At 36.9% G+C, this 21,262-nt stretch overlaps 1 protein-coding gene across 3 annotated transcripts in view; it reads left to right on the forward strand.

Annotated features, from left to right (window-relative positions):
• ZNF385B (zinc finger protein 385B) overlaps positions 1-21,262 on the forward strand; it is a 521,452-nt gene that overhangs the window by 449,455 nt on the left and 50,735 nt on the right. For all 3 annotated transcript variants that reach the window (XM_078146952.1, XM_078146953.1, XM_078146954.1), the window contains one exon: positions 2,021-2,131. In XM_078146952.1, the coding sequence (XP_078003078.1) occupies positions 2,021-2,131 (111 nt within the window). The remainder of the gene's footprint in view (positions 1-2,020; positions 2,132-21,262) is intronic.

The following is a 21,262-nucleotide window of genomic DNA, read 5'->3' on the forward strand; positions in this document are numbered from 1 at the left end:
TATATTGTAACTGTGACTTTAAAAGCAAGTTATAAAATTTCCAAATTTTTATTTGTCACCCCAAATAATTGTGCATAGTAGGTATTGAACAGATTTTTATTCTTTCATAAATTTTTTTGAACATCTGAGGGCAATGGGCTACCCCACGCCTTTCTTTGAGCTACTCATAACTATTATTTTTGTGAACTTGTGTTTCTATGAATTCCAGAAAGTTCAAGCTGCAACAGACCCTAATGATGACTTAGTTCAGTCCCCTCATTTTGTAAATGAGGAAATTGAGGCCCAAAGAACTGAATTTACTCACACATTATATTAGTGGCGGAGCTGGGATTTCAGTGTCCAATGCTACTCTTCCCCTCTCCCTCCATGTCATTGTACTGTTGACTGTCAGAATCTGTACTGTAACCTTACGACAGAAACAGAACTTTTCTATTCATTCATACTGTAAACCAGTGCTGTGTCAAAATGAAAAAGAAACAGGAGCCATTAAACTGTGTATAAGAATCCCTGTAGGCCACATATTATCTTAGAAAACTATATATTCACATTATCTGTGTTTTATTGTATTTGTAGTTCTTTTGTTAAACCCAATCTCATTTTAATCTGGTTCAGGCCCTATTCAAGAGTGTTGTGGGCAGCATGTGCCAGGACTGGCCACATGTTTGCTTTCTTACACATTACAACATTTTAAAGTTCCATTGGTTAGCAGCGCACTTTCTTAAGTTGTAACCACATAGAGATGTAATGGTGTTCGTTCAGTCCCTTCCACATGTGAGGTGCAGGCATTTTTGGTCCAATTAAATTGAGGTTCTCAGGTTTCAGCAAAGATTATCAGCTACTTTGATGTGATGTCGAAATTCCAGACACTTCATTCACTGGTGTGAGTTTGTTCTTGTATTATCCTCTCTGTTTGTAATTGACATGTTGTCAGTTTTGCTAAATGTGAAACTGCCAGAATTACTGCTTTAGGTTGGAGGTTTTTAACCTGGGCTCCATGCATGGATTTCACAGGGTTCGTAAATTTGGATGGGGAAAAAATTTCCATCCTTAGTTATGCTAACTTCTCCTCAACCAGAGGTGTCTGTAAACTTCCAAAGGGGGAGGCTGTGGCCCACATAAAATAAAATTAAGAACCCCTGCATGGGAATGACATCGGGTCCACCCAAGAGTGGGTGTCACTCTGTAGGTACTGCACTCAATAATTGTTTCTTTTTGTTTTTCTCTTTCTCATTGGCATCATGCATCTTTTTCAGAAGAAGGAGTATTTTTGTTGTTTCTTACCATGCATGTCCAACACTCTCCCCTACATGAGTTTATATTCTTGCTGAGTAGCTGAAAAACAAATACCATCTTATTGAAAGCTCAAAATATTGTATGTATCTACCAGATCGATATTTAAACAGCGTTTGCATGCTGAACATTTTGGTGTGAGAGCCTCTAAAATGAAGTATTGTGACATGTGTTTCATCTGTGATTGATACTTTGGAATGAGTGAGTAAAAATGATTAATTAGCATCACTGTAAAACACAGATTAACAGCTGTAAGTTTAAATTGGAGTCTTCTATGATATGAGCCTGCTATTTAAAATTTTGCTATGAATCAATCAATAGTTAAGAAACTTGAAATAACTTTTCTTATAAAGATTCTAACTTAGGTACTCTGGAATTTCTTTAACTACTCTTTAGCATCTGGGGGAATATTAGCATTACTCTAGTCCATACCCTTGGATCTCATGTTTTGTGGTTCCCTAAAACATTGGTGATATCCAAAGACTTCTAATCTAGGAGGCACCTGTCTTCTGACCTGGTGATTTTGTGGGGATTTCCTGTGCTCTGATTCATTCCCTGCCAATCTCAATGTCTGAGATGTCCTGTGTAACCACAGGGCTTAATTTTATAGCACAGCTCTGGAAAAAAGTTAACAGTAAAATATTGAAGGAAAAAAAAAGTATTTAAACTGTTCACACAGTTCACTCTCCTTTGAAGTTATAAATGACATATTTTCTCATTTGCTCTTCAGATGGATCCTGTGCAGAAGGCAGTCATAAACCACACATTTGGAGTGTCCATTCCCCCAAAGAAGAAACAAGTGATTTCTTGTAACGTCTGTCAGCTTCGTTTTAACTCTGACGTGAGTATCACCTTTTCATTGCTCTACATAGGTAGGTAGCTTGTGGAGTGAGAAGCCTGATGAGTCTCTTTATGGAAGTCCATGCCCCTTTGCGCCCTCTACCATGTAGCACCTCTCTGGGAAGTGTGACATTTTACCCACTCGTGTTTGCTGCACCAGATTTCCAAAGTTATTAGCATCAGTCCCAGAAACCTGAGAACCAGATTAAGTGGTCAGTAGGAGTCATTAGGGACATTTTCAAGTGACCAGCAATGCGTGACATTTTATCTTTGAGCCCACCCATTAAAGTTACTTGACAAAAAAAAATACCTGAACTGAGAAAATAGGAAGACAGATTTGTGAATACTTGATAGTAAAGAGGAACATGAACTTGTAAAGATTCCTTAAGACCCCGTTCATTTTCTACATATCAAAACCTACATTTTCTTTATTTCTTCAATACTTAAAGAGCCTCAGTTGCCTGGTTTGGGTAAATGTCTCCAGCAATGCAAATTGCAGTCCCTCCAGGCCTTAGTAGATGGTCTTCATGAGTCCCTGTAGCCCTAACATTCATCACCTGGCAGCCTACATTTCCTCTACACACTTAGATTGGTCTTCCAATGATGGAGACATAGTCCACCATATTCAAAGTCTTTCCAGGTTGGTTGGAACTGAAAGAGCTGACAAGAACCCAAAGTCAGCTCTAAGCCATTTGAAGGCATTGGCACAGGGTTAAAGTGCATGCTTTGCATTTTAGTATGTAGGCATTCATCTAAAGGGGTAGGGAGCCATACATGGTCCTCAAGTGTGGTCCTTCAATCAAAGGGCCACACTTGAGGACCTAGAGGGCCACATGTGGCCTCAAGACTGCAGGTTCTACATACCTGACTAAACATATGGATGAGTATACTATAAACTCAGACAGAACTCTTAAGTGTAAGGTTTTGTAAGAGTTCTTCGGCTGTCAATCAAAGACTGAGAAGAAGCATTATTTATAGTCATGTTAAGAAGAACAACTCACCATCATCATTCATTCAGTTCATTCAATCATTCAACAAGCATTTATTTCCAAAAGTAGAGCAAACTTACCACCTCATTCATAAAATAATAATAGCTGACATTTATAAGAACTTTAAAATTTACAGAGCACATTATCCCCTGTTGATGTGCATGGCAACCCTGTGAGGTAGGTGCTATTATTATCCCCATTTTACAGATGAGGAAACTGAGGCTCAGTGATTTTAAGCAGTTTGCTTAGGGTCACACAGCTTATAAGTGGCTGAAGTCTTTGTGACTTTGCTCTGCCTCTCTGGATTTATTCAATAAACGTTTATTAAGGTGCTTAAAACAAACACTTATTAAGGGTACTGTGCTGAGTGCTAGGTCAGGCCAAAGTTCTAAAAGACCCTAATCCCTGTCCTCATGGAGCTTTTAGTCTAGTCGTGAGATAAGACCCAAATACAGATAGCAGTAGTACACAATATTACATGAAAAGTATGTTTGAGAGATATAAAATCAAGTCATTGTTTTGTACCCTAAGAAATTTTTTTTGTTTATACTTTGTTAAGGGCTAGGGATGACCTCTGATTATCATGTCATAGGACCCAGCTCTAGCTTCTTGTGGGACAGGAAGAAGTGAACAATCCAGCATCAACCCTTGCATATGATCTCTTATTGAATACTATATTGCCTTTTTTTCATCCTTAGAAGCAGTGTGTGATAGAGTGGAGTTAACCCTGACCCTGAGAACTGCGAAACCTGTGTACAAGTCTCTGTTCTGTAACTAACAAGGCAGGGGACCTTAGGCGAGCAATTTAAACTTTTTGTATCTCATTTTCCTCATGAATAAATTAAAGGAGTGGACTGAATGGTTTCTAAAGTCCTTTTCACTTCTGGATGTTCATTTATTTTCTTAATATCCATTAGGAGGTTAGCATCTATTACTCTTCTCATTAGGGAGCTAGGTAATACAGTGGTACTCATCTTCCTGAGTCCAAATTTGGCTTCAGACACTTACTTGCTGTGTGACCCTGAGTAAGTCTCTTAACCCTGTTTTCCTCAGTTTCCTCATTTGCAAAATGAATTGGAGAAGGAAATGGCAAACCCCTCCAGGATCTTTGCCAAGAAAACCCCAAATGGGGTCACAAAAAGTTGGACCTGACCAACAACAAAGCTCTTCTTATATTTCATGTATGGCAAGTAAAAGTCAGAGATTGCTAAGGAATCATATATATATATATATATACACATATACATATATATATACACATATACATACACATATATATACATGTATATACATATATATGCATATATATACATATATATACATACATACATATATATATATATACTTCTTTGGGAAGGTCAGGGAAAGTCAGTGGATAAATGCTGTCTGTTCCCTATTTCTGTTGAAGGTGCCACTATTCTGCCAGTCTCTCAAGCTTCATCACCTCAGTGCATCCTCAGTTCTTAGCTCTCCTTTACCTCATATACCAAATAAGTCACTAAATCTTACCCTTTCTACTTCTACAAAACCTCTTACCTCTGGCTCCTTATCTCTGCTCATACAGACTCCACTTTAACGAGACCTTCCTTTCCTTCTCTTGTTACTGCAACCTCCTAATTAATCTTTTGCCACTGCAGTCCATCTTCCACTTAACCACCAAAGTGATTGTCCGTAAGCAAAGATACAACCATGTTACTCCCATAATTCAGTAAACTCTAGAGGGTCCCTATTGAGTCTAGGATAAAATACAAACTCTGTTTAGCTTTTAAAGCTCTGCAAGCCCCAAATCATCTTTCTACATTCATTGTGCATTACTACTCCTTCCAGACCTTATAATCCAGCCAAATTGGCCTTCTCTCCCAAAATTGCTGTACCTTTGCATTGACTTCCTCCCGTTCCTGAAAGCAACTCCTTCCTCATCTTCACTCCTAGAACCCTTCTCTCTTCCTTCAAGGTGCAGCTTAAGCAAAATCTTCTACATGAAACCTCTCTTGATTTTCCATACTGATAGCCTTCCCTCCCAAACTACTTAGTATTTAACTACTTCATATTTTTAATATTTATTCTCTTTATTTTTTATATATACAACCATTCAATGAATATGTATTAAGCACCTACTGTGTGCTAAGCACTGAGGATACAAAAAGAGACAAGTCCCTGCCTTCAAGGAGCTTATAATCTAACAGGGGAGGCAACATGCAAACAAATAAATGCAAAGAAAGTGATATTTAGGATAAATAGGAAATAATTAACAGATAGAAGGCACTAGAATTAGTGATTTGGTTGGGAAGGCTTCCTGTAGAAGGTGGGATTTTAATTGTGATGAAGCCAGGGAGGTCAGTGGTCAGAGCAGGGTAGAGAGAGCATTCCAGACATGGGGAACACAGTCAAAGAGAATATTCTGAGCTGAGAGATGGAGTGTCTTGTTTGTGGAATAGCCAGGAGGCCAGTGTCACTGCACTGAAGAGTACATGTCAGGGAATAACATATAAGAACACTGTAAAGGTAGGAGGGGGCTCGGTTGTGAAGGGTTTTGAATGCTTAATTCAGTGTCAGACATTCTTTTTCGTCTTTACTATTGGAGGTATGTGTCGACAGACTCATAAGAAATATGTATATGAATGTTCATGACTTTGTTAAATTGGGCTCCTTCGTTAAATTTCAAAAAGCTCCAACAATAATGGAGAGAGAAATTGTATTTCTGAGTCATGCTTAGGCTCTCATCAGTCAAACCATGGTATCTTTATGGCCAAACCATGGTGTGACACATATATGTTCACAGTCTTTAGTAATGCTGATATAATCTGCATAGCTGAGCTCTGAAACTAAGTATGTTTTATTTGGAGGAATGTTTACTATTTTGTAATTACCCTATTTACATTTTAATATAAGAATTTTAAAGATACTTGTCCTTATCTCCTTTAATAACATTTCTAAATCAACATGAAACTGAATTGGCTACACTCTTCACTGTAGAAAATGTTTAATGAAAAATCTAGAAGGCAGATTTAAATAATAAACTCTGAATTCTGCAGTTCTACATTCCTTAAGTAAAAGGTGCTGTTGGAATCCAGTGTGGCCTATCTTACATGCCCCATTGCCTCCTTTGTCCGACTTTCTGTCATTTCTGGGTCGTACAACATTATTGAAAGCCAAGGCCACAGCTTTATTTACACGATACAAAGTTATACAAATGAGCAAGCATTAATCACAAACATTTCCCAAATGAACCTTTACAAATTAGCACTGTTAACTTTGCCAGTGGGCAGGCATCTAGGTTTAGGAATAATATGCTTCTCCAACCGAGTTCCAGCCACTTTCATGTCCATATTACTGTCTATCTCCTAACCTCCCTCACACCCTTCTTCTTGGCCCTCCTTCTGTACCCAGAGTAGTTGGAGTCATGAGACCTTGTGATGAGTAAGAGCATTCTGAAATATGATACCCAATTCTCTTCCTGTCCAACATAGTTGCAAATACAGATTACTCCAGGATTGATAACCTTAAATCAAAATCCCTACCTGTCTGTTTGAAAATTCCATTTCCAAACACCAGGCTTCCCAGGGAAATATCTCCTCCAGAGCTGTGCAGTGCTTGATCTTATCTGAAGATCTGTTACTGTGCTCACTATTTGCATACAGGCATCAATTGGATTATACCTAAGATGTGCAACATATCTTTTTCTTTTTTTTTTCTCTTTTCCTTTTTTGATCACTTTCCTCCTCTTTTTTCTCCAGGTCAAAAACTGATAGTAGCCCAAACTTGTCTCATTTAACTGTTCATACTAATGCCTTGGGAGAACAAGATGGGGACAGTGAGGTATGAAGGCAGGAGTAACAATGAAAGAGGAAGTTATCATGTTTCATTGTAAGCTTATTGAGCTGCTACTATCTTACCCTCCTCTCACAAAATCAATGCAGCTTAACCTTTTCTCATGAAATATACAAATGGAGATGAACATTTCTTTAGGCTGCCTATTTCAAACCTGGAAAACATTTGAGCATTAAGCATCATCAAAACCTAATTGTACCATTCTGCCTAGCACTTCAAAGGCAAATAAAAATTCGTATATCTGAAGTAAGCAGAAGGTTTTTGTATTCTGGCTGCAAACTCTGGGATTACTCATCCATTGATACCTCAAAAACTTGATGTATTAATATTGGCAAATTTATTGAGAGGTATAGGCCTGGTTTTCTAACCAAAAGTCAAATGAACTAACTCTTAAATACTCAATCTAGTTTGTTTGTTTGTTTGTTTTTCCAGCAACATTCTAAATTGAGAACCAATTCAAGATCACATTTAAGATAGCTTATTCATTTACCCTCTGCCTCTGATTGTGTTTATGTGGGGGGGGGTTGTTTGTTTCTTTGTTTTTTTTTTTAATTTTATTTTGCTAAGCAATGGGGTTAAGTAACTTGTCCAGGGTCACAGAGCTAGTAAGTGTCAAGTGTCTGAGACCGAATTTGAACTCAGGTCCTCCTGAACCTCCAGTACTCTATCCACTGCGCAACCTAGCTGCCACTGTTTATTTTACTTCAAGTAGAATAGTAACCCATTTCTTAGTTCTGTTGGCTGGACTTGGAGTCTTTCTTATGCATTAAAGAGTTTTATGACAAGCACTTTCTACTACATTATTGATTTATTTTAGACCAATCAGAAGTGAAGCAGGTGACCACATTATGAAATGTCATTTTCATTCTTTAGCCTTTATTCTCGTGTCACAGAGGCACACAACCACTCACTGATTTTGCCTCCCAATGGCCCCATTTAATGGACTTATTGGTATGGCAGCAATGTTATCATACCCTGTCTACTTAGCTTGCCATCTTAGTGACTTTGACTGGGACAAGAAATTCTTTAAGTTGTTCCTTCCTCACATTGCTTTCTTTCTATGCTTATATCCTTTCAATTTCCATGTGAGTTGCACTTCTCAATTTTCTTCAATCAATAATGTAATAATAAAATAGGAAGTCTGATCTGTCTTACATAAACAGCGCTAGTTTACCATCTGCTGCTGCAAATGGATGTGATGCCAGCTCTGCTAGAGACCTCTGGCCCTCATACATTATCCAGCAGAGATCTCAACAGCAGTGAGATTAGGGAAGAAAGCCACAACTTTGGGTCCCTCACTGATTCCCTTTCCATGTGTTGTTGGCTGATTCTTCCTCTTCCTTTTGGCCACTAGGTCAGACTCCACCTCCTTCACCAGCTGTCATGGGGAGGCCAGTCCCTATAGCAGCTGGGATACCTTCAGTGAAAAGCCAGCAGGTCCCTGAAACAGTGACACTCGTAGACAGAGCATTTGAAGGTAGACCTTGCAGTGATAACAGAAGAGCCAGTCAGCTTCAAGGGTACCTGTCTGGCTTCCCTGAAGGTCCAGCCTTTTTAATTTTGTCATTATATAACATTTTTCTAGCAGAGTCTTCATTCTCTTATTGTCTGTCTTAACTTCCTGCATTATACTTTTAGAAACAGTCATTTTACATGTAACCAGTACTTTCTTTTGATTTTTAGTCTCCCCTATTTTTTTTTATTATTTGATAACTATATTTCAATATAATTGGTTTCCCTTGTAATCCTGTTTATTTTATTTTATGCATTTAAAAATGGTCTTCTGAGAAGGAGCCCATAGGCTCCACCAGACTCCCAGGGAGGTCTATGGCTCAAAAAAAGATTAAGAACCACTATTAAACAGCATGTGTATATGTCATTTCTTTAGGCGTTTTCTCACCAAATATCTCAATGCAATTTAATTCAATAAGCATTTCAAGAATATAAAAACAAAACCCCTTTTTTTATATGACTTGTGAAATTTTACTCTTTGTTTCCCCTGGCCAGACAAATGTTTCCTGGACTGATTTTATACATCACTTATTCCCTCCTGAGCCCTTGCAGTTAATTGCCTTGTTCTGCTGACCCATAAGATGCTAGCCTAGCATATCTGAGAAGTACACAATTATTCAATTATTCTATATTAATTCTTAGATAAATGGGCATTGTTTCCAAGTATTAACCTATGGCCTGTCATTCACAGGTACTGTCAGTATCTTTTGTGGAGACTAAAAAGTCTTTGCAGAAGATTTAAACAACCTAAGCAGCATAGAAAGCAACAGTCCCTTTTACCTAACATAGGGCTGACTTCTCCAAGCTAGGGTAGTCTTCTAAGACCATCACTTTATTTAAAGCAACACTGGTTGCAGGGAAAAGATGCAATCAGGGATGTCACTAAAGAGCTTGGAGCATAGTGGTCTCCAGGAAGAGAATCCAGAGTGGTCTAGGATTTGTGGATCCATGCTTCTGGCCAACTCAGGTGACTCCACAGTGGACGCAGGAGTCATGGTTGCTACCAGATCAGAGCTATATTAGAATTGTTACTGGAAGAACTCAGTTGTCCAAGAGAGTTCTGTTTCCCCTCTTCCCTCTTAAGGTTATAGCAAGCCTGAAATGTGCCAAGTAGAGCAGTTTCCAGATATGGGTGGTCAGTCCTAGAGAAGGGCCATGGCAAATGGGAAGATGTATCAGGCAGGAGGAGACAACGTGACTAAGGAATAGTCTGTTGGGCAAGGAAAAATTAAACTAGAAGACACACACACACACACACACACACACACACATATGCACACACACACTCAACACTCCTCACTTCAGTATGTTTTCTGTGTAGATGGGGCTGCTTTTTTTATATAATATGATATCAAGGCATTTTTTAAAAACTGGAGCTAATAAAAATATTCAAGGATAGAGCTGTTAGTTGACTAGTGCTTGAATGACCAACTATACTTGAACTAAGAATGACCTCTTGTCCAAAAACCAAACAGTTATTGGAGGCTGGTCATGGGGAAGCATTTAACATAGGGTAACCTGTTCACTGCCGTAGGGGCTAGAGAAGGCCATCTTTAAATTGAATTCAGTAATGGCTGATTAATTAAAAAGATATCCCAGTGATAATAATCTTGTTGATCTATTGGAAGCCAGAAAGCTCCTTTTTTAAAGTTTAAAGCTGATTTTAAGTATGCTGAAATTATTAGATAACCGGGTAATTTTAAAAGTTTGAAAGTTTAGCTCATTGTTTTAAAAAAAAAATCTTCAAAATGAAGAGGATCAATAGTATCAAATGAAAATCTAGAAAATGCTAGCCTGCTTTTGTCCAACATTTTACATTTTTTCCCATAAATAAGACTATTGATATTGATTCTCAGGTTTGTAGGGTACTGAAGCAGATAGGAGGTAATTAAAAGCATAAATCTCGAGAGCTTGCGAAGGTAATTCTCTGCTTTGTAGACAGAGCTGACAAAATGATGAACATTTTTAGCTTCAACATGACAGAAATATTACATGATTACAGGGTGCCAGGGTATAGCTTACCAAGAGTTCTGTTCAATAGCAGCTATTTAACAAACCTTTTAACTAAGTTCACTTGGCTTTCTGAAGATGTAATAGTTACTTATTAATGGCCTCATTTCCACAGTATTGCCATATTACTAAAATTTCAGTATCATTTTCAACAGAATCCTATTTTAAATGAATGTTTGGGAAAAGTAAGCCTCAAATAGAATCTATTTGGAAAAAAATTAGAATGATTTAATTTATAGCCTTCTTATGACAGAAGGGTGAACAGTATAGCATAAAGTTTACTCACCAGATCTTAAAGGTAATTTCTGAAGGGAATTCCATTTTAAATGTTCACTTTAGACCCTAGCACATACCACTCACTCAAAGCCAACCAACCCTTTCTCAGTTCTTCCAAAATGACTTGGTTCCTCAGAATAAACATTAAATAATAGACTTTTGTAAAGTTCAGAGTTATGAAGATCTGCCCAAATATGATGTCTTCTCATGCCATTGTAAAGAATGGTAAGGAGGAGCATTATTTGGGGATGTGCTATACCATGTCTCTTCAGCAAAATGCCATTAAATGTGCCTTGATAGGCAGCTTCTCACTGAACATTGAAGGGAAGCATGCTGGAAGGAGCTCTGACCCTGCTGGCAGATGATCTGGGTTCAAATGCTGCCTCTGATGCATCCTACCTGTTTGACCTTGATTGTGACCTTGAGTGAGTTACTTAAGCTCTGTGGGCTTCAGGTTCCTGATCTCTAAAATAAGAACTAGGAAGCCTGGACTAGGTGACCTTTAATTTAAGCCTCTTTTAGCTCTAGATCTCCGTTCTACACATTATGCTCTATTTCCATTATGCTAGAATAGTTTCCATCTTTAGGGTGCTTTGATGACTGCACACTGTTAAAACCTTTTGAAAAAAAGTGTTAGGTCTTTTTCTCTTGTGCAAAACTCCATTTCACAGTGATGGCAAATGTTAATTCAAGGAGTTGTTGAAAAGCCACAGAGAATTATTTGATTCTTTGTCATTCTTTCTTTCCTTTCTAAACTTGTCTTAGAAGACATATTCTTTGTGTCCCATATTTTGGGATGTGTGTATATTATTTCTTCTTTGACTGGCATGAGAAGCTTTCATTATAATTGGCTAGAGCACATCTCTTAAGAATAGGATAATATTTTACTAGGTTGGGGTTGGGGTTGGGGGTGAGGGGGAAGGTTGATTGATTCTGCTGAGAATTCAGTGAGCAGTCAGGTAGAGTTTCTAAATTGAATGTACCTATAAATTGCCCAAATGAATAGTTTCAAGTTAATGTTCATCCTTCACTTAAGATATGTTTGTTGTTGAGTTATTTCAGTTGCATCCATCTCTTTGTGACCCATTTGGGAGTTTTCTTGGCAAAGATACTAGAGTAGTTTTCCATTTCCTTCTCCAGCTCATTTTACAGATGAGGAAACTGAGGCAAACAGGGTTAAGTTTACCCAGGGTCAAATAGCTAGTAAGTGTCTGAGGCCAGATTTGAACTCAGAAAGATGAGTCTTCCTGATTCCAGGCCCAGCACTCTTATCCACTATACCACCTGGCTTCCCATATGTTTAGTTTAGATACATTTAGTTTCCTATAAATTGTCTTTTGTTCCATAAGCTGATATTGGCCTTAAATATAAAAATTTTAAGTCTTCAAAGCTTTGTCCCTGGAACAAGGAAGAGAATTGTTTCTTTAAGACAAAAACTACAATGAAAAGCTGTACGGAATAAGAATAAGTAACTTTTTCAATTCCTTTGTTATAAAACTGATGGTGGGTTTCACAAAGCTCCAACTGTCCTATACTAGAGATGACTAATAAAGTACTTTTTTTTTCTTGGAGCAAAGGTATGCACCAAGTACAAAGGCAAATGGGTATACTTTTGTCCCTGGAGGTCAGGAAACCAGATCTTGAAGATCTCTAAAATAAAATAAAAACAAGTTCTTCAGTAAAGTAGGGCAAACTACAAGAGATTTTGAAGTATGTGGCATGATAAAAAAAAAAAGGACTACAGATGGGGAAATATTAATTTTTCGCAATTCCTTAAAGTCTTCAAATCAGATTTCCTCTACAACTTCTGTCCAGTTAGCTACCTTACAGAAACCATCTAGTTGCATTGGGCTTATTTGATCGTGACTGATGTGGGGGAAAAGTATTGAAATCACCCTTGTCCAGGGTCACTTCACTTTTTGGACTTGGCTTCCTAAAATTCAAAGGGTACTAGGAAGAAGCAAACAAATTCAGGAAGAGTATTTTTCTCTTGGCTATCAGCCTTATTTCAGATAGAAGAATCCATTATCAACCTATAAGCATTTCATTCAGTGTCATGCACAACAATGAGGGCTTCTTGAATAAATGAGACACAAAAGAAAGGTATGATAGAGTATCTTCAGCGAACTCAGAATCTACTTTAGTCTATCTCTAGACCCAAAACCACAGATGGAAAGATTTGAATAGAAGTAAGCTCCTATATGGCACATGGACGTTGAGTTCTGTAGGGCAGAGAGAAGAACAAAATCAGTGTGAGCTAATACAGAGAAGGGTCCCTGGAGGAGGTGAGATTTGAGCTAGGCCTAGAAAGATAGGTAGGATTTGAATTAAATGGAAACTAAGGGGGAAAGTTAGGAAAATGGAGAAAGAAAAAAAAAATTGAAAAGTCACCAGAACCTGAAGCTGAAAATGGATCCCAAGAGGTCGTCTGTTATGGATTCCTGACTAAGCAGGACTATACTTTGGTCATATGTGATAAGTGTTCCTTCTTTTAAAATGCCAGAGTCCAAGAGGCTACAGTTTCCCTCGACAATATGGTATCATGTTCAGTGATCCTCACTGACAGGAAATTCATCTTCATGTTTGATGTCAGTAGCTTACTGCAGTTTCAGCTCATATTCTGGGGGAGATGAAGGACATTTGGTGTGCCACCTTTGGGGGTTATTATTTAGATATCTCAAGAAAATGATAATGAAGTCAAATCTGGGAAATAGAAAATGACACTCTGGGAAAGGAAGGTCAGATTTTTTTTTTCAGAATATACATTTCAACTTTTGAAATCATCTGGCTTGTCATTTTTTTTTGAGGGGAAGAGGCAATAGGGGGTTAAGTGACTTGCCCTGGGTCACACAGCTACTAAGTGTCTGAGGCCGGATTTGACCTCAGGTCCTCCTGATTCAGGGCCAGTGCTCTATCCACTGTGCCACCTAGCTGCCCCCTGCTCTTCATTTCTTATAGCACAATAGTATGCCATTATAATCGCATACCACAAATTTTTCATCCTTTCCTCAGTTGATGGGCATCCCTTCAATTTCCAATTCTTTGCCACCACAGAAAAAGATGCTGTAAGTATTTTTGTACCCAGTAGGTCTTCACACCTTTTGAAAAAAAAAATCTCTTTGGGATATAGACCCAGTAGTAGTACTGCTGAGTTAAAGGGTGTGCAGTTTTATAGCCCTTTAGACATAGTTCCAAATTGTTCTCCAGAATGGTTAGCTCTCTTTACAACTCCACCAACTGTGTCTTAGTATCCCAATTTTCCCATATTTATCCAACATTTATCATTTTCCTTTTCTGTCATATCAGCCAATCTGAGAAGTGTGAAGTGGGACCTTAGGATTGTTTTTATATGTATCTCTTTAATCCATAGTGATTTAGAGCATTTTTTTCATTTGACTCCAGTTACCTTTGATTTCTGCTTCTGAAAGCTGCCTTTTCATGTCCTTTGACTATCAATTGGGGGATGACTTGTATTCCTATAAATCTGACCGTGTATCAGTTGAGAAATGACTTGTATTCTTATACATTTGACTCAGTGCTCTATATATTTGAGAAATGAGGCCTTTACCAGAAATACTTGCCATAAATATTTCCCCCCGTTTTCCATTTTCCTTCTAACCTTGGTTGCGCTGGTTTTGTTCCAATTCAGTTTTTGTTAAATGATTTCATTCAAATTGAAAGTATTCTAAGATTTTAGCTTTTGATTTTGCAATCATGATAAATAATAAGGAATTTGAGGTTCACTTTAAATAAGCAGAGATATAGTAGAAAGCCTCCTGGATTTAGGGGTTAGTGCATGTTCTGACTATCTTAGTAACAATCTGTGTGACTTTGGAGAAATCACTTAATCTCTTAGAGTTGTAGTTTTCTCATTTGTAAAATGAAGGTATTGAAATAGATGATTTTCAAAGTCTCCCCCCTCCCATACCTCCCTACTCTCTGGCTCCATATCCCCAGATCCAACAATGGTTAATAGAACAGAGTTATAATTGGAAACTAAAAAAAAAAAACCCACAATTTTCAAGTACTGTTTTTGATCCTATTAGTATTTTCTGAAAATATGGTTCTCTTTATTTTGATGAATTAGGATGAGAATTGGGGGCTGCTTTAGAAAAACATTATGCCATGTGTGGCCTATGGGTATTCCACCACAATCCTTACAGAAAAAAAATTTTTTTTTTCCGTTTGAGAATCTACTTTTTTTAACAGGATTCCTTTCTAACTACTCATTCCATTTTACCTCAATTCAACAAACTTTTTAAGCCCTTCTACTAGGTGCTGAACATAAAAAGGCAAAAGCAAAACAATTCCTGCCCTCAAGAATTTCATATTCTGCTGAGGAGAAGTGATGTGGACACAGAGAAGATGAAAAATACATGCAAAGTGGTTTATGGGAGAGACAGCAAAGGAAGGAGGCAGGGAGGTTGGCAGGTGGCATTGGAGGTGAACCTTGAAGGAATCTAGGTATTCTAGCAGGTAAAACTGAAGAAGTACCTTCTAGACATTTGCAAAGGCCTAGACTAATTGTTATCCTCATCACCATTACTATTATAATAATTTTATTATTTATTTCATTAATTAATAATAAGAGAATAATAATTATAATAATAGCATTTATTTAGTTTTTAAGGTTTGCAGAACCCTTTTCCTTCATTATCTCAGATGATCCTCAGAACCCTGGGAGGTAGTGTACTATTATTTTCCCCATTTTACAGATGAGGAAACTTTAGGCTGAGACGGATTAAATGACTTGTCTAGGATCACATAGCTATTAAGTGTCTGAAGTAGGATTTGAACTCAGGTCTTCCTGATTCCATGTCTAGCATCTTATGCTGAGGGATATTGTGCGCAGATGCTGTGAATAGCAAGTGGGCCCAAGGATGTAAAGAACAGTGATATATACAGTAAGTCTGGAAAAATAGGTAGGAGTCATATAGTGAAGAGTTTTAAATGCCAAGCAGAGGCCTTTTTATTTTATTTTTTATTTTATCCATTTTTGTGTTGTATCCTAGAAGCAACTGGGAGCCCTTGATACTTCTTGAGCAGAGAAATGATAGTGTCAGAAATGTTTTAGGAATATCAGTTTAGGAGAGACTAGAGACAAAGAGGCCACTTAGACCAATTTATAATCCGAAAAGAACTGAAAAGGTCATTTTATCAAAGAGATGGCTTAATTCCTTATTATAATTTTGTGACTTAAAAATGCAAAAAACCAAACAAACCTACCGTAGCAGCCTCCTTTTTCCATTAAAAATCTCAATAGTTTTTTTTCTCTAAGATTTAATTTATAATTTTTCATGGGCCCTGCAGCAGGATATTAAGCAAAATCTCAAGTGTAGAGACTAAAGTTGTAAATTTGAAGAAGTAAATAAAAATGATCAATTCAACAAGCTTTTATTAAATACCTACTCTGTGGAACAAAAACTAGAACATCTGAGAGGTATTCATTTCAAGCTAACTTTCTGGACATTTAGATATTCCATAGTTATATTTTCATATATTTGCATTTATGTGTATATGGAAATTTTTCTAATTTGGATAGTGCTAATTCAGGTTTATAATACTGCAGACACGTAAAATTTACTTTCTCTTTGCAAACTTTTCTTCATAGGTAATGTAAATTAATAGCATAAACAAAATTTCTGGGAATAAATTTTTTCAAGTACCCTAAAGCACTTTAGAGGAATCCATTTACATGTAAGCAATTGATATGCTAATTAAAATAATTAGCTATTCATTAAAACAGGGACCCTAAGGACCTCTATTAAGCAACAATTCGAAGGAATGAACTCAGCTTAATTTGTTACTGAAAAAATAACAAAACTTTATTTCCTTTCAAATGTTTTCATTTTTCAGACTTTTCACTAATCCCAACTATCATTCACTAAGTTCAAATGCATAAGATTTTTACTATAATTATATTCAAATAGAACTAATTTAACTCTGCCCCCCCATGTAACATATTTCCTTTTGATTTTATTTGCTTTTGGATTTGTCTAAAAGTCTTCCAAGTCAGTTATCTTCAAAGCACATGATAGACTAGTTTATAATGGGGGGCAAAAAAGGCAGAACAAAACTGTTTTAGCCTTTAATTTTCCTGTTTAGGTTTCTACATAGATCAAATTAACCACAAAACTTGTGCCCTCTGACTTCAGACCAACGAACAATTGAAATAAGGCATTTTAGAACTTTTCCCAAGGAGAATATTAATATTTGGTCTTCATTTGATCTGCTCATTGTATATTCCTCTAGAATCACAATTGATTTCCAAAAGTTTTACTGCCCAGATCAGACACTGCCCAGCAGAGCACTGTGGGTCCTGCACTCCCCCCCTGTTTCTTGGTGACAGATTTTTCTGGTCTTCTGTTTCAGGAAAATCCCAGGAATTCTTTTCACTTACCGAACTCTCTTTGTTCCCATCACCTTCTCCACAGCCATCTGCAGGAATAGTTTGCACCACTCAGCCCCTACTCTAGTTCTGGAGCCATGAACAAATCAACTCTGCCATTGTTCCTAGATGGAGTGTGGCGGTCCACTCTCATCCAGCCTTACTTGCCATTCTAGTAACAAGAGCAGTTCCCTGGTCCCCATTCTCTTAAGTGTACAGTCTTCCCCATTCATATGTAAATTCCCCCAGGGAATTAATTGTGAGATCTGGGAGACCCTGGCACAGCAACGCCCAGCATGGTGTGCCCTCATCAGAGAAGGTGCTGTTCCCTACGAGCAAAGCAGAAATGAAGTAGCTCAAAAGAAACGTAAGATGCGCCAATTTAGAGAATCCACCGCAAATGTTCACATGGACTATTTGTGCCCAACCTGTGGTAGAGCGTTCCAGTCTCGTATTGGTCTGACCAGCCACAATCGGACCAGTTGTAACTTGACTCTGTCATACTATTTCTTCAAGAACAAAGGACAACAGCCAACCCTGAGGATAGTCATTGTCTTTTTTTTTTCCACCTTCTCTTAGGACTTACTAATGGTGAAATTGTGATATCTGTGTTGAAAAAGCTGTGGTTTTTTGTGGCCTTTAAATATCCAAATTTGTTAGACAGTTCTTGGTCCAGATATTTGGAATTGGTCATTTCCCAATTATAGGAACTGGTATGCTCTCCATTAAGATTGTATGTGTTATTTTCCCAATAGGAGGGGAGGGGGAACCACCTACATTAGTTTTAATTGTTTCATGCTGACAATCATGAAAAAAGTTTCAACCTCAAAAGGACATTTTTTCATCTTCAGTCTTGATGTCTTTTAAATCAACTCATAAAGGTTCTTGCTGCAAAGTGTAGCACTCACCTCTGAATGACCAACCTTACCATTTTGTCATGGTCTTTTAGTTTTCACAATTAGAGGGACATTCAGTTCTTTCTGAGTAATCCAATACTCTTCATCTAGTCCTACATGCATATGTAGGATATATATGCTTTTTTTTTTTAACACAGAGTATGTGTTATAGTCACTGTAACTTAGAATTGTACCTTGGAGGTAGTTTACTTGGCCTTCCAGATGGAATCCACAACACAGTTGGCAGTGAAAGCCCAGGAATGTTTTAGTATTAGAGGGCCAATAAAATTTCAATTCATATTAATCTTGCCTCTTTTGCCTGGAAGCAAAACTTCCAGCTGGGCCTAGTATACCATTTAAGCAACAATCTTTCTTAGGCTCAAAGCCAATTTGATGGTACCTAAAACTCCACGCATCTTTTCAATAGTTTCTCATAGTTAATTAAAAGGAATGCCCAAGTTTGAAAGTACAGGTAGTTGGTATTTTTTCTTTAAAAAAATCATGTGATACTTACTTTTAAATTTCTGTGCTGAATTTATTTTTTCATCGTAAATATGCCTGTATCTAAAAGTGTTTTAGGGTTTTTTAAATGATAAAATTGTAAGAATGTTTATTTCAAACTAATAATCAGAAATAATAAAGTATTCATAATACACATTAAATACTCCATAAGCCACCCCTATGACAGATCCCCTAAACATTGTCTTTTCCAAGTTATTTTGTCACATTTATCTACTGATGGTTAACATTTGTAGTATTAAGCTTCAACTATCAAAATGTCAGGAGAGCTAAAACTGAACCTAATTTTAGATTTATTTAGAGCTCTGTATGTAAATTTCTTTAATGCTGAATTGGAAAATAGGAATAAATGCAATACCTTCTAGATGGATTAAAAATTAATGTGTGGAAGCCTAGTAGGCTAATTTAAAAGAGAGTCAGAAGTCTTGAATTAGTTAGCTGTGTAGTCACTGCTTCAATTCATAGGTCTGAATTATATTACATTACTTGTCATTGAGTACTGAATTGTTAAATTGCCTTTTTCAAAGCACACAATGGCCCTCCGTTTTCCTCCTGAAATGTAACTGCACTCCCAAAGATGTTAAGAAATTGGAAGGCAACTGGGGACTTACTGGGAACCCTGAGTCACTCTTCTTTCTACTTCAAAGAAGCTGAATATTATTAAGTAAAATGTGTAAGGGGTAATATAGCATATGAAATTAATTTAGAGGAAGAAAAATTATTTCCATTTTTAATAATTATGAAAACAAGAGCAAATGAAAGGAGAATATTAAGCAACCATGAATAAAGTCTTAATTTTAAATTACTAATATTAATAATAGTTAATATTACAAAAAAACATTTTTTCAACTAGCCTGGTGATTTCATCTGTACAAATTGTTTCTGGTGAGGAACCTTTGCATCCTTCTCTTTCTGGACCTCCTGGTCTCAGAGAACGGAAGAATTTCACCAGTGAAATCACAGGTGTGAACAAAAACCTTGCAGACATTACAGACAAATGCAATGGAGCCACAGAATTAGGAAACTGGGCTCTCAAGTAACTCTTGTAATTTGCTAATTATTTAGCACTATATCCAGAATTGAATTGATCCACAGAGTACTAAACATGATTGCCCTTCTATGGAATGGGGGATCTTTCTGGAAGCATGAGGATCTAGCCTCTTCAGAAATATTTCACTAAGCACAGTGTGTTATGAATAACCCTGATTCATTGATCCGTCCCCCCTTTTTTTGCAAAAAGATATTTTTAGACAGGAGTCTTCACCCCCCTCATTTAATCTGCTTTAGAAAATATAATTTTATAGAATGCCTGCAACAGTTGCACATATTTGTATCAATATATTGACTTGTCAAAAACTAAATGGATATACCTTCGAAAAATGATCATCTATAACTGAAGTAGTCAATACTCTGCAGTTACGGCGCTTAGATATTTTAATCTTCACTTCTGAGTAGACTGTAAGCTCCTTGAGGACAGGATCTAGTTTGTTTGGAGGTTTTGTCTTTATGTTGCTGGTGCCTCACATAGTTCCTTGCACATAGTAGAATGCTGACAGATGTTTGCTGAGTTGAATTGATTCAATTCTGGATAGCTAACATGTGATATTAAAAAAAAAGATAACCTTAATACTGATATTACTATGTGTTGAAACTAAAACTGAAGGGATTTTTCCATAGAAATAAATCATATGGCATAACTGGATAAGTAAATATTCAAGGAATGGTATTTTGCTTTTCCTTTGGCTTTCTTGAACATTATAAACAACATTAAAATTCATCTTGGTCAGATTTTCCATTTGAAACTATACAATAGTGTTAAATTGGTTGCAAACACTTTTCACTAATTTGTGCTCATAGGAGGGAGCTTTCAAGTGCTTGTGCTAATGTGCAAAGGGAGTATGTAGAGGAAAGATATGTCATAAAATGTATAATCTACAATCTGATGTTCAGAGGCTCCTATGTCCCACACACTTCAGATGCAACATGCCCACCCTTAATCCTTTCCCTTCTTAGCTGTATTGTTGTGGCCAGAATTTGACTAGGTGATTAAAAAATGTTGCTTGTTGATTGATTGATTTCAGCAATATAGGCAGAGAATAATCTGTACTTTAAAGCAGCTGAAAACTGACTATATAAAATTCATTTCAGCAGTAAAGACAAAATTTCATCTATTAAGACTACTGAAGAAAAACTCATCAATTTAGATTTTGAGTGAAAATATATTCCAGTGCCTTACTCAGATCAAACTGTTTCTAATTCTTCATGTTGGTTCTTCTCATTCTGTATTTACAGCTTTTCGGAGTAACACTGTGTGGAATAATTCCATTGGTGAATTATATTCTGTGAAGATGAGCATCAAGACTCCTGGCTAACTAATAAGCTGTAGTAGTTGAAAAATTAATTTGAAAACTGCTAAAGAGCTTTCATTTTAAGAAGTGAATTAATTTGCCTACATGGAAATTTTTTGATAACTCAGATTATTAAAATATATCCCAAACCCATTTATTCAAATAGTGACATTTTAAAAACAGCTGCAGTGTAAGATTGTACCTTTTTTCCCTCCCTTGTACTTTTTGATGGCTTCTAAATTAATCCCAAAGAGATTTTGCATTGTAGAAGGTACATCTTTTTTCTTTTCCCTTCAGTGAAAGACCTATCTTCAGAGTTCATTGCCGTTATTTTAAATGTGTGCCCACTGTAAATCCAGTTAC

The sequence above is a fragment of the Phascolarctos cinereus genome, unplaced genomic scaffold, assembly GCF_003287225.1.
Source record: "Phascolarctos cinereus isolate Bilbo 61053 unplaced genomic scaffold, phaCin_HiC Scaffold_726;HRSCAF=1367, whole genome shotgun sequence".
Taxonomy (NCBI): domain Eukaryota; kingdom Metazoa; phylum Chordata; class Mammalia; order Diprotodontia; family Phascolarctidae; genus Phascolarctos; species Phascolarctos cinereus.